At 34.9% G+C, this 13916-nt stretch overlaps 1 protein-coding gene across 3 annotated transcripts in view; it reads left to right on the forward strand.

Annotated features, from left to right (window-relative positions):
- Window positions 1–13916, forward strand: part of LOC138698449 (uncharacterized) — a 38997-nt gene that overhangs the window by 7160 nt on the left and 17921 nt on the right. For all 3 annotated transcript variants that reach the window (XM_069824384.1, XM_069824382.1, XM_069824383.1), the window contains exons 3-7: window positions 3623–3736; window positions 6234–6341; window positions 7838–8092; window positions 11024–11188; window positions 13033–13116. In XM_069824384.1, coding sequence (XP_069680485.1) covers window positions 3623–3736; window positions 6234–6341; window positions 7838–8092; window positions 11024–11188; window positions 13033–13116 — 726 coding nt within the window. The remainder of the gene's footprint in view (window positions 1–3622; window positions 3737–6233; window positions 6342–7837; window positions 8093–11023; window positions 11189–13032; window positions 13117–13916) is intronic.

Genomic DNA, 13916 nt, shown 5'->3' on the forward strand with positions numbered 1-13916 from the left:
ATAAATTATATCACGAACCACCACTGTGAGGTTCGATGAAAATGTTGGATCTGGTATTGAAGTAAGAGGTTTTACGCAGAGAATGCAATAGATAACTGGAGAATGTAAATATGCCATAGTCTATACCCTCCTCCTGTGGACCAAGGACACATGGAAATAGAGAGCATGTGATCTTGTGTGACCTTTACATTCTCATTGCGCGCTGAGTGTATACCAATTCCACAGCTCTTGCTGTTTTAACACTGTGTGGAAGTCACGTGACTTTGAATGCCATTAGAGCATAGATGAGTTTTCACTATCAATGGGGTATTATGTATTACCCCAGATCACATATAACAGAGTGATCAACCTTATGGGCTTTGAAGACAATAACTTTTATCAATTTCACTATGCTGCCACCTAGTGACTGCAGAAGAAGTCACGTTATAACTCCCATTTGAATGTATGAAGCAGCTGTACTTCCATCTAGTGGTCATTACCAATCAACAGTGACGATCCTGGTGGTTGTTCTCTTCTACAACATGAGGATGGCCAATCTGTTATACAGTCAACTCTGGATATAGTGAACCTCTGCGGACCAGCATATTTCATTCACTAAATCCGAAGTGTCTCTCCCCTAACCTTAAATGACAGGAATGAATGTAATTGTGAACAAGAAAATAAAATTCTATACAGTAATTAAAATATTTCATTTTTGTGGACTTGATTACACTGCATACTGTTTACTGTTACTCACAGTTGATTTACTTAAACTATGCTGTCAACTCACACCCACTTGCAAAAGACTACATTCAATCTCACTTATAATATTCGCCTTATCTTCCAAAGAAAACACTTTACGCTTCGACATTTTCATACAGTACAGTCACAATACTAGAACAGACTGATCAAGTAGAAATGACCAACTCTGTTATGATGTAATTGCGTACTCATCCTTGGAATTTCCTGGGTCACTTAATTGAAACTGGGACAGGGTTGATGGAGTTGGAAAGCCACCGGAATCTTACCTTCATTTATGCTCTGGACATAATGTCGGTCATAATTGAAATGTTTCTGAGAACAAAAGGCAACCCTTTGACAGTGGACGATTAGAAATAACAGTAGAGTAGTGTGTCTGAGAATAGAAGGGTAATCCTTCGAGGTGGAGTGAGGTAAGGTCGTCACGTGTTTCTGGACTTACAGTACAGCTCATTGTCTAGGAATCACTAATCCTACGTTTGTCCTTTGACCAAAGGAGTAAGAAACTTAGAATGTTGTTTTCAACACATTCTTTCAATTTTATACAAGAAGGTCTGACTTCAAATAAGAATTTGTCAGGATACAATTCTTGCAATTTCAATTTTTAAGATTCACTATAACCGAAGTGAGGGTTCACTATAAATGGAAATATTAATGTACTTTTTAATGTATGTGGATCGGGACCAACGATTTAGGTTCACTATAGCCGAATGTTCACTATAATCGAGTTCACTATATCCAGAGTTGACTGTATATATGTGATCAGGAGTATTACCATGTTGGAGGGCCGGTATTGTGCCAGTGCCACATCATGTGAGTCCCACCATGTGACTTTTTTTGACATGAATAGATCTTTAAGTAAGATCCAGTACTACTCTCCAGCCAGCAACTCTACAGCTCTGAGGAGAAGGGAGGGGTAGGTTCTCAGTACAGTTCTAGTATTCATGCAGAAAACACTTGCCTCAACCAGTGTTCTATATGTTATGGTGAATGTACGAGTATTTACATTTTTACTCTGCTTTCTTCTTGTGTTTATTGGGATTTTGAGTAATTGATTCAATAAAAATAGCAAGCTATATGGAAAGAATGTTATGTGAAAATGCCGCCAAAAGGAAGACTAAAGTGATTCATTCGGAGAGCTGCGAAGTTATCAGTTACAGGAGGAAAATAAGCTCGAAATAATCCTCTTGTATTTCCGATAAAGACAAGGCTTGGAATTGAGTCCGCATGTCCGATTAAAATATTTTAGATTTGAGATTTGCCATTTTATGTGGGAGGGAGACCTAAGTTATAGTATACCTTCTTCTTTCGACGTCTTTGTAACTTGTCCAACCATTTGCTTATTGGTCTTCTTCTTGGCCCCTTTCGTCTTTATATCGATTCCAGCAGTTATTTGGATACTCTCTCATCATTCATCCTTTTCACATAACCAAATCATCTCAATCATTGTTCTTCTACACAGATGTCAGTAACTTTTCAACTGTACTTCTCTTCTCTAATTTTCAATTTTATCCATTTTAGTCTTACCCATGAGTTCTCTCAGAAATCTCTTCTCTGCAGCCTGAAGTCTACTAATTTGTTTTTTTTTTTTTTTGTAAATGTCCATGTGTTAACACCGTATGTCAAAGTAGGTTTGTAATAGGTCTTACACATTAAAATTGCTTACAGTTCAATTGAGACAGTGATAACATAAATGACCAGTTTCATCTACAGTTGTTTCTAATACACAAAAGTAATTTTAAATCACCCCCAAGCTTTTGATAGACAAAGCACGTTGAAGAATCATAAGATGTTTAATGAATCTAATAAAATTGACACAACACCTTCTTTTCATACTGAGATAAAAAAAAAATATGTGAGCTGTTCCTCCATATTTCCATATGCCATTTGACACCACAGGGTACTTTCAGCTTTTATACTAGTAGCACTAGATGTGAAAATTCTCACTAAGTATTTCATTGGAGACACAATAGGGACAACATGTGAGATAGACTACACCAGACAAAATCAAGACAGTACTTACAGGAACATAAGTTTTTACGATGAAAGAGTAATGGAACGGAGAAAAATTCTCTCCAGTGCCAGGATTTGAATCCGGGTTTTCAGCTCTACGTGCTGATGCTTTATCCACTAAGCCACACCGGATACCCACCCCGGCGCCGGACAGAATAGTCTCAGTTTAAGTTCCAACTCTTGGGTTCCCTCTAGTGGCCGCCCTCTGCACTACTCTTTCATCGTATGATGACGCAGAATATCTGCATGGAAATATCATATGTACTTCGGTACATTAAAATAATATATATGATATGCGTAAATCACTTCGTGATTTAAGACGGCGCTTATTCTGTCGGATCCCGGCCAACTAGTCACTCATAATGAGTGCACCTCAGCACATGTGTGGACTTCAGTCCTATGTTCATAGACATCTATGACATAGTGCAGAGGGCGGCCACTAGAGGGAACCCAAGAGTTGGAACTTAAACTGAGACGATTCTGTCTGGCGCCAGGGTGGGTATCCGGTGTGGTTTAGTGGATAAAGCATCAGCACATAGAGCTGAAAACCCGGGTTCAAATCCCTGCGCCAGAGAGAATTTTTCTCCGTTCCATTACTCTTTCATCGTATGATGACGCAGAATATCTGCATGGAAATGTCATATGTACTTCGGTACATTAAAGTAATACATAAGTTTTTACCAAAAACAATTTTGGGGGAAAATATGTTGGTGGCATTGGCAATAGCAGCAGTAATGATGATGTAATCATTGTTGTTGACTGTTTAGTATAATAGGCCTATAACAAAGCCTATAGTAAAACAACTTGAAGAAATAAATACTGAAGTAACATCTGGAATGTATCTTTTATTGCGTTGTGTTGTTTTGTTTAGGTGTTCATGGAGCAACTGAGCAATGAGAATCTAGTGGATGTCACATTGTCTTGCCAAGGCCAGTTTCTCAAGGCACACAAGATGATACTTTCCGCCTGCAGCCCTTACTTTCAGGCAAGTGTTTTCTTTTATCTTATTTAAGTGTTTGAAGTTTGTAACGTGTTTGCTATAGAAACTATATAATGTATGAACACCAGTCACAATGAAAGTCAGAGGAAGACATGGGTTAAAGTATGTTTCTAAGTGTAGCATTTAAAAGTCAATCTCGATCACAGTTGCTGTAAAATTCATACACGTTAAGGACGTTTATTTCTTCTTGGTCATTTGCCATCACTTTGTATATGTGCATGAGCAGGCACAAAGATACAATCAGAAAAAAATGAATACAATTTTCCTTGTTAATAAAACTATAATCATGGATAAATATATAATAGGATGCGAAACTTAATGAGTTTCCCGTAACACATACTAGAGGCGCTGTTGTAGAAATTGATCTTGCTGCCATCTATTTCTGGGAGGGGCGTTATTACATCTAGCAGCGCACCAAGTAGCGAAAAGAGTAATTACTCCATGCATTTAGCAGCGCACCTGGTGACGAAAATGTTAAACTGTGCAGAAAGTATTCCCTCCCAACCTCATCGATATTCAAAACTAACCCAATTTAAAATAAAATATTTACAGTTTTATTCCTCACAGCATATTCTACTGAAAATTCTTACCGGAGCCAACAGGAAGATAAAAGAGACAATGTGTTTTACACTACCCGATTAAAATATAACCAGAGACAAAAAATAAAGGAAAAGGTTAGATAATTGGGATTGTATTCTTTGGGTATTTATTGTACAGCACAATGGAAAAGTCTGCAAGAACTACTTAGATAGTTCAATTTATTATATTACTATTACTTTACAATACATTCAACAACACTATTTTTACAACGTCCATAAACATCACTGTTTAACATACACTGCTTATACACACACGTAGTATCACTTTATGTTCACTTATTAGCAAGTTTCAGTCCGCCATCTCGGCTCTTCGACTCTCCCGTACAGCAATATCTCGAATGGATAAATAGAGAACTCTGGGTAATGTACCCAACACGTAGTTCTAATATTCACTACCTACGACGTTGGGCGCTGATCACCTTATTTCAAACCCCCAAATCCATATGGTGCTGACCGCAGTTTCGCATCCTATTATAGCCTATATTTATCCATGCTATAATCATGAATATTGCATAATGTATTAGATAGCCTCACTTCGTTCAGTTTTGCCAAATCCTGATTAATCACATGGTGCCACATTAAGAGCAGTTGTAATTTTTCATATCCTTTTCTTTGTTACTCTTTTTTTAAATTTAATATCTATGTTTACATATGTATATATATTTTTTTGAGGATATACCGAGTCTGTAAGGGTTACCCTCAATGGGGAGCAGTTTGTAATTAATATAATTAGTTTTATTTCATTCCTAACATGAAGTGTTGTTAAAATACGTAAGATAATTGACGTAAAAAAGGGTTGCCAGGTTTTCAGAATGAAAATAGACAATTGCAACATTTAATTCCAAAATACGAGGTGTGTGTGTGTGTGTGTGTGTGCGTGTGCGTGCGTGTGCTTGTGCTTGTGCGTGTGCACGCGCGTTTGTTTAATTGTATAAATAAATGCAATGTGCGACCATTCTGAGCTTCCACATATAGCAAATACGACTTGGCAAAGAATTGTTGGAGCTCTGGATATCTTCCTGTGGAGTGGTATTCTATGTTTATTGCATTTAGAGTGTCATTTGTTGAACAGAGCTGGCTGAGGAGAAACATTAAATCATCTTCAATTATAACCCACATATGCTCAATTGGGCTCAAGTCTGGGGACCTAGTGGGCCATACTACAGTTTCAGTGTCTTGGAGAGCTTGTTTTCATAGACAACAAGACTTGTCAGTATCACCATACTTTTTTCTTACAATAATTACTGCCATATAGAAATATATTTTGAGGGAAACAAGAGTTCATGTTATTATTTTTATAACAGGATGTTATCCTTTTCATGTTAAAAATATTTTTGTGCATTAAACACAAGTTCTCGAGGTCATGAGCTGAGATGTTCTTTCTCTTACCTGATGTTTTAGGAACAAAATACAACTTTAAAATTACAAGAAAAAAGGAACTATGTACAGTTCCAAACATATGCAACTAAACTCATACATAACTTAAAGTATCACCTTTACAAAGAATTATTCTCGCATTTAATTAAATGAACTTTAACACTAATGAATAACTCTTTTGTCGGCGGGAAAAGGCACATAAGTAAAAAAAGTAGATTTTTCTGTTGTACCTAATCACATAATTATAGTATTTTTTCTAATTTTTGAAGTAATAAAATTTCTTGTATTTTCAATTGAATAGGGCCTTACTTTAACCAACATACATGAATTTCATTATTATACTTATATTCAGTTAAGAGTAAATTAAAAAGAAAGTCTCTCCTGAAAAATTATACTTTTTGACTTATGTGCCTTTTCCCGCCGACCAAAGAACTGAGCAATGGAAGATGTCCTAAGAATACCTCTTTCCTTTGTTGTGTATATTCACTGATTTTCTTATGTTTCAGGAATTGTTCAAGCAGCACCAGGTTCAGCATCCTGTCATAATCATGAATGGAATGAAGTTCGTTGACATAAAGCTGGTCATTGAATTCATGTACCGGGGTGAGATCAAGGTGTGTATGAACCAAAATATTTTAACAGTTTGGTAACACTTTATTTTCAAGTTCTGTGGTTCCAGATCTCTGTCAGCTTAGGGGGGAGTTTCAGCTGGCAGACCACAGAAGGCTTTCATTCTTTCGTGTTTACTTACTATGGGTTTGGTAATGTTGGTTGTGTACTTTTACGAGTAATATTTTATCAAGCACTTTCACTATTTTGGAGACTTTCTCTGGAAGCATAGGTAGCCTGAAAATGACACCTGTTGCGAAAGTTGAACTGTAACCGTCATGTCGGTTTCAGAATCTTTCATCTTTTCACAGCTTTGGGACGTGGTCTCGATAAGAAACTATTATTCTTATGCCTAAGCGCAAAACATGCCGTTATTCTTAATTGTTCACAGTTTACACCTATCGAATCTGGAATTTTCTTCCTGCCGATATTAGAAACTGTCGGGCCTATCGTCTTTCAAAACTAAAATGCACAATTACCTAATTTAGCAGCATAGTAAATTACATTCACTCTTAAATATAATACTCATAAGGAGTATTTAATAATTTGAGTTTTTTCAGACTAGTGTACTTAATTGATTTTCTCTTAATATATTGAACAGTGATTATAGGTATTTAAATATCTAAATATTTATGTTTTTTCTTTATAAATGATAGTCCTGAGTAATTATCTTTACATTTCTAATGTGTTCAGCTTAACTGGTAACTTAGATAAGTTTAAATAATAGTATCTCACAACATATCTGTTGTTGTTGTTATTATTATTATTATTATTATTATTATTATTATTATTATTATTATTATTATTATTATTATTTATGCATTTGTATTAATTGTAGATTTGGTTGAGTGGAAGAGAAGGCCTTAAGGCCTTAACTCTGCCAGGTAAAATAACATTTATTATTATTATTATTATTATTATTATTATTATTATTATTATTATTATTCAGCAAACAAGAAGTAGGTTTGACAATTGACATATGGTCTTGTGTTAGGATCTTGGATATGCTGCAATTTAGGCAACATGGAACAGTTTTGTTTCCCTCCTGGAGTAAGTTTTATTATAGATTTTTTGCTGGAAAAATCTATGGCCAATGCCGGTTTTGAACCGATGAACCTTGGTTCCAAAGGCTAATATGAAAACCATTAGATCATGGAGGATGACGTCCTAACTAATTTTAAAACTTGAATAAAACTTACAGTAAATAACAGCCATCACTTACATTTCCTTTTCGAGAGCATAACAAAAGGAGACTTGTGTTTGAGGATTACAGTATAAAATGTAGATTTGTCTCATTTCCACATTGTGGAATCAGCTGATTTACTCTGTATATCATGAGAAATGAAATTAATAAAGAGTTTTAAAAAATGAGGACATTTCACGGAAGACATGGTGTGAATATTGGTGTGATACTGAGGAACTTCATCACAATTTAATCACTTTAAGAATTTAATTACTGGTAGTACAACATATTTTGTTGATATTATGTTTTTGTATGAAGGTTTTGGAGACAGAGCTGGATGGTTTACTGGCAGCAGCTGAGACTCTGCAAGTGAAGGGTTTATCTAATGTACGCAACAAGTATGAAAAAGGAGATATACAGTGTGCAGACAACCAACAGCAGCAACAACAGCAGCAGCAACAGCAGCAGCCACAACAACACGATTCTCCAGATCAGGGTGAGAAGGCTGACGGCAACACTCAGGGCACACCGTTACACCTGCGCAGGAAACGCAGGAAAGTTTCAGAGTCTCCTGTGAGTATGATGCTTTGGTGTGTCTGAGTCTCTTAATTTTTTTCTAATGGCAGCTACTTGATTTGCGTCATTCATCTGTAGGAATAACGTGTCAAAGCTGTATTTCTTTTTTGCATTGTATGCATGATCCTTGGTGCACCATGGGGTGCGAAATACATAGCGCTGTATGATTATGATAATTAATGGTGAAATGCCATTAAGGGAAATGGGAGTAATTTGTGAAAACCTACCACTAAGTGCCATCTTTATCATTCAGAAATTATTTCACTTGGACATGCTGGAATTCGAACCCGGTTTACCGACATGGAAAATCGACACTTTGGCCATTTTTTAAATTCATCATAATACTCATCTGTCATGATTACAGTCTGTTTTCTGATTAGTACAATAGATGATATAAAAACAAAGTTTGAAATTCGAGTTTCTGTCTTATCATCATATCAACAGGAGTTATCAAAGAAGTCGCATGTTATTAATAGAAGAGATTTCGGAGTATGTGCACATGTAACATTTTCACTTTCATCAACATTTTTGTGAAATTTTTTAGGTATTTTTTTTCAACCTATATTGCAAGCTATGCGTTTTTTTAAAGCGCTTTATGCCTTCGCTGCAGCAAAATGTGGGTCGAAAAAAAAATGCACTTAGGTCAGCTGACTGCAAAATGGTGGACAATTAATTTTGGCTTCTATTACTGCAGTAATAAATTTAACCTTAAACGTACCGAACATGTTAAATAGTTTCGACTTCCATGATAATGACATGGAATTATTATTACTAGACGATTTTAACAATAATAAACCTTGCAAAAGACCAAAACACGCATTCCGCCATGATGGATTGTGCAGCAAACTCTTAAAGCGGTGTTTTGATTTGCTGCATGGTTGCTGCAGCAATGGTGAAGCAAATGTAATGAAAGAACAATCTTGCTGCAGCGCTTTATGTCTTGCTTAAAAAAATGCACGGAAATAGTCCGTATTAAAGTCTTCATAGGTTTATGATGTTCTAGTATACCAGTCAGAATCGTGAATTATTCTCAGACCCTAATTTTGTGTGATTTGAAGGGGTTTAAAAACACTTGGGAATGTAGTTCCAAGCAGGAATGGCATATGAAGGATACACAGGAAAAATGAATGTCACATTTCTGTATGATGTTATTATCTAATTGAATAGATTGCTAAAAACTTTAGTTTGTTATTATCAAAACTGGTAAAAGGAGAATTATCACCATGAATACAATCATTCTTTCCTTAATTTTCAATAGGAACAACAATAAATTTTTGACCTTCATTGTTTTTCCCCTGTTCCCTTCATATGCTAGAAAGGCAAAATTAATGTTTTGTATAAAATGACTTTCCTCTAGATTTTTTTTCGTACATCTTAAAAATGTTATTGCTTGACTTTTATATCTTGATTGATGGAAAAATGTGCCAGTTAGCTATTTGGTTAATTTTATATAAACTACAGCTTTGACATTTCAGTCATAGACGGGGACATTTAGGTGAATGTTGTAAAATGAAGTATCTACCATTGGCTAAAAGAACTCTCTGATATGTCCAGTTTCACAACCATATAGAAGTATTAAACCTTGTTTCTTCCATGTAACCTTTCTCAAAATCCTTATTCTGGGCCATTCATCATTATTTTTATCAATCCGGCTATCTGCTATTTGAGACTTCACCGTAGTAAAATAGTCCCCAGAACAAGACACTTACCAGGCAAGGATAAACACAATATCTGCTGGAATTTTAATTTGATTTTGTATATATTTTTATGAATAACCTCCCAGTTGTCTGTGAAGTTGACCTAGAATTAATGTCATAGTTGCTATGGGATTTTATACAAGAACGGTTTTTTTCTGTTGGATTAGAAGAAATTATAATTTTCGTGTAATTTGTAAAGTTATAATTGCAATCAAATTATAGTTGTTTAACCTCCCGAAGTAAAGGCCCGCTCCCACATAGCGAAATCGAATCAAATCGAAATAAAAAGTCTGCTGCTACTCACATCTAGTGGAATCGAACCGAACAGTACTTTTGTGTTTTGTGTTTTGTCATGCAATAGAGAATAATTCTACACAAGATTTATTAATTTTTCTTCATTCATATTACATTGTTATTTTTGTATACGTACTATTTCAGCAATAACTTTCAATAGTAAACAAATTAAGCCACCAAGAATGGATGTGGTTCATTTGTTTTTTCACGAAGACTTCACAAGAACTTACGATCATACCCGAAAGAACAAATTATATTTCGGCAATGGAATAAATATTCTGACTCATGTATTCTGTTCGATTTGATTCGACGCTCCGCTTTTTGCTATCTTCCATTTAAATACATTGTGAAGAGAAATTCTGTTCGATTCGATTCCGCTAAGTGGGAGCGGGCCTTTATAATGACGAAAAATTGTAAAAATATTGAAGCACTTTTGATCAGTTAATTGTTTATATATTATAAAAAAGTAATTTGAAACTAGTTTCCATTTTTCTCTTTGTTATTTAAAGAACTTTTTGAAACAGCCAAACTTATCCTTGTTATTCACTGGATGAACCTAACTAACCTTATCTCTTCCACCTTTAGCAAACTGACGAATCTTCGGAACATAAAATACAGTTATATTTTATATAATTTTTTAAAGATAGAAGTGCATATTATGGTCCAAAAATAGTTACGTATTTTTTTTCGGTGAAGCAGGTTTTGCTGTAGCTATGTAAAAAAAAAAATAAATTTGTTAATGTATACATTCTTCTATGATCGGTTCTGATAAAAATAAATAAATATTAATAATAATATATTTTGTTTTATTTATTTATTTCTGGAGTTTTGCTGGTGTATCATATTATTTGAAGTAATGTACAAGTTTAAACTGTAACAACTTTTAATTATGATATTGCAATTTTGCTAATTAAGAATCTACGCACTTACATTGCAGGGTTCTGAAGAAACAGCATCCTCTAGCAATGCAGCAACAGTAGCAGCTCTGCAGGCTACAGGCAACAATGCTGGCACACCAAGTCCTATGACTACCAAGCAGCCATTACCATTTGTACAGGTTACAATGAATGACTATATGGACGATGATGACCTTCCAGCGACAGTAAGTTCTTAAACTATTGTGCTTATAGTTTTCCCTGCAAAAAGATGAACTAAGGATTTAAAAATTGGGTTTATTAACTGGGAATCATATAACTAGATAAGCAATTAATTTCGGTTTTTTTATTGTTATTTTATAAAATAATTAGATTCTGATACAGTTTATAATAGCAAATTCATTGGATAATACAGAGCGATCCAAAAGTCACGCACATCTTAATAATATGTTCGCATATATTTATAAAGATGAATTTATTACGTTTACTTACATCAGTTTTCACATGAGTTACATCATTCTTCACAACATATGCTGAAAATGGCAGCCCCACAAACAGGAGATTACTGCTTGTAGTATCGGGAAGGAAACAATAATCACCAATTGGGAACAGGATTCTTTGTTCATAAAAGAATAAAATCAGCAGTAAAAAAGGTCGAATTTATCAGTGACAAATTATCTTATTTAGTACTTAAGGGTAGATGATGTGATATCGTAGTTATAAATACTCACGCCACTACAGAAGAGAAAGACGACCATATAAAGGATAGCTTCTATGAGGAATTGGAACACACATTTGATCAATTATCTAGATATCACATGAAAATTTTGTTGGGGGATTTCAATGCTAAAGTAGGACGGGAGGATATTTTTAAACCGACTATTGAAAAAAAAATAGTCTCTATGTATGTCTCATCACCAGAATATTGTACGAAATGGAAATATAAAAATTGGAGACTTATCCTTCGAAGAGGTGAAAAAATTCAAATATCTTGGAGCAACAGTAACAAATATAAATGACACTCAGGAGAAAATTAAACACAGAATAAATATAGGAAATGCATGTTATTATTCGGTTGAGAATCTTTTCTTATCTAGTTTGCTATCAAAAAATCTGAAAGTTAGAATTTATAAAACAGATATATTACCCGTTGTTCTGTATGGTTGTGAACCTTGGACTCTGTTCAGTAATATATGCACGAACTCTTTTTACCATATTTGCGGCCATTTTTTTGAGCACGCGTACACTGATATTGCTAATCTCCGTTGTTATGTTCCTCTTTAGTTCCTCCAACGGCCTATTTTTGTATACCCTTCCTTTAAGATAACCCTACAGGAAGAAATCTGGGACGTCAAATCGGGGGAACGTGGGGGCCATAATCCTTGAGAAATGATACGCTCACCAAAATCCTCGCGCAAAAACTGCATGGTTCATTAGATGTGTAACATGTGGCACTGTCCTGCTGGAACCAACAATCACGTTCATCATTATCAAGAAGCGCTGATCCACATTCCCTAAAACGGGCGATTAATCTTGTTATGGTCGAATTGTTAGGCACTGCCACATCCGAATAATTCCTACGAAATTCGTCTACAACACGTGCATAAGAACGACTGGAAAAATAATGTTCAACAATGAAAACTCGTTGCTCATGGGAAAATGACATGTTTGCCGAGCAATAAACAAAGGACTACTGCAAGCATCAGTGTATACATACACATCACAATGACGTCTAGATTTATTGCTGTTAATGCCCATGATGCTGTCTAGCGGTATCCGATAGCACTTTCCAACTGCACTACTCAATATAGACACTATGATTTTAATGTGCTCGACTTTTGGATCACACTGTAGTTAATTATGTAATAATGATGATTGTAGAATGTTTTTTATTGTTACAGTAGTTTGTTGAGATCTTCAAAATAAAAGTTAAAAAATCCACTGATTAATAATGACTTGCACATGGTTAAATCTGTAGAATTTTCCCTTCAACAGATATATTAATAGAAGTTTCGTTGCAGTTTCCTGAGAGTAGAAAAAAAAACATTTTTTTTTGTTCTTTTTCTTACAGATTAAGGTGGAGCCCCCTGATATACGTGATATTGATGAAGAAGAGCCATCTGGTTGGGAGTCACCTAAATTAGTCATTGACCTGGTAAGCAATAAGCAGAAAACCTAAGAACTTGAATGAGAGAGACTGATGTAGCTTCTTTCTTAAATGAAGAATCGTAACTAACAATCTGTAGTGAATATTTCTGTCTACTACTTAAATTGCATGTCTAGTGACACCATAATTATAAAACAATTCCAGTCGGTACCTATAAGAAAATATATTTACGTTACATTTTTTAATTCATAAGAATATGAAGATAATCAGATCAGGGTAGTTGTTGATCTAATATGAGGGATTTTGATTATTGATTACAGTGGAACCTCATTGCATTATCCCCGTTATCGTCGTTTTCCCACCTTTTTCGTCTGCTATTTTTTGTCCTTGAAATTGTCTCATATAAATAACAATTTTTCCCGACTTTATCGCTCTTCGAATTGTTGTCTTATTGCATCGATTGTTGAGAAATCATGGTCCGACAATATTTCCCTGAATAGATAATTTTCTTTTACTTTGAAAGTATGAACTCTTTGCTCTCCATTTTGAGTATTATCTAAGCTAAGACTTGGCAATGCCATTTTCATGAGTAGGAGTAACATCACCCTTCTGAAGCAGTGCTTCATCACAGAGGATAACAAACTTCCAAGCTGTACTTCATTGTAAGTGATTCTATGCATTCTCTTATGCTTTGTTTTTCATCCATTATTATCCTTTTATATGAAGAGTCCATTGCAAGAATGATGGATGTCATTTGGAATACATTTTGCAGGAGAAGCAATTGAAAGTTTGAAATGCTTAGTGCTCAAAGCTTAACTATGATTTTCCGATCATTACTGGACAATGAC

The sequence above is a fragment of the Periplaneta americana genome, chromosome 4, assembly GCF_040183065.1.
Source record: "Periplaneta americana isolate PAMFEO1 chromosome 4, P.americana_PAMFEO1_priV1, whole genome shotgun sequence".
In the NCBI taxonomy this organism is placed as follows: domain Eukaryota; kingdom Metazoa; phylum Arthropoda; class Insecta; order Blattodea; family Blattidae; genus Periplaneta; species Periplaneta americana.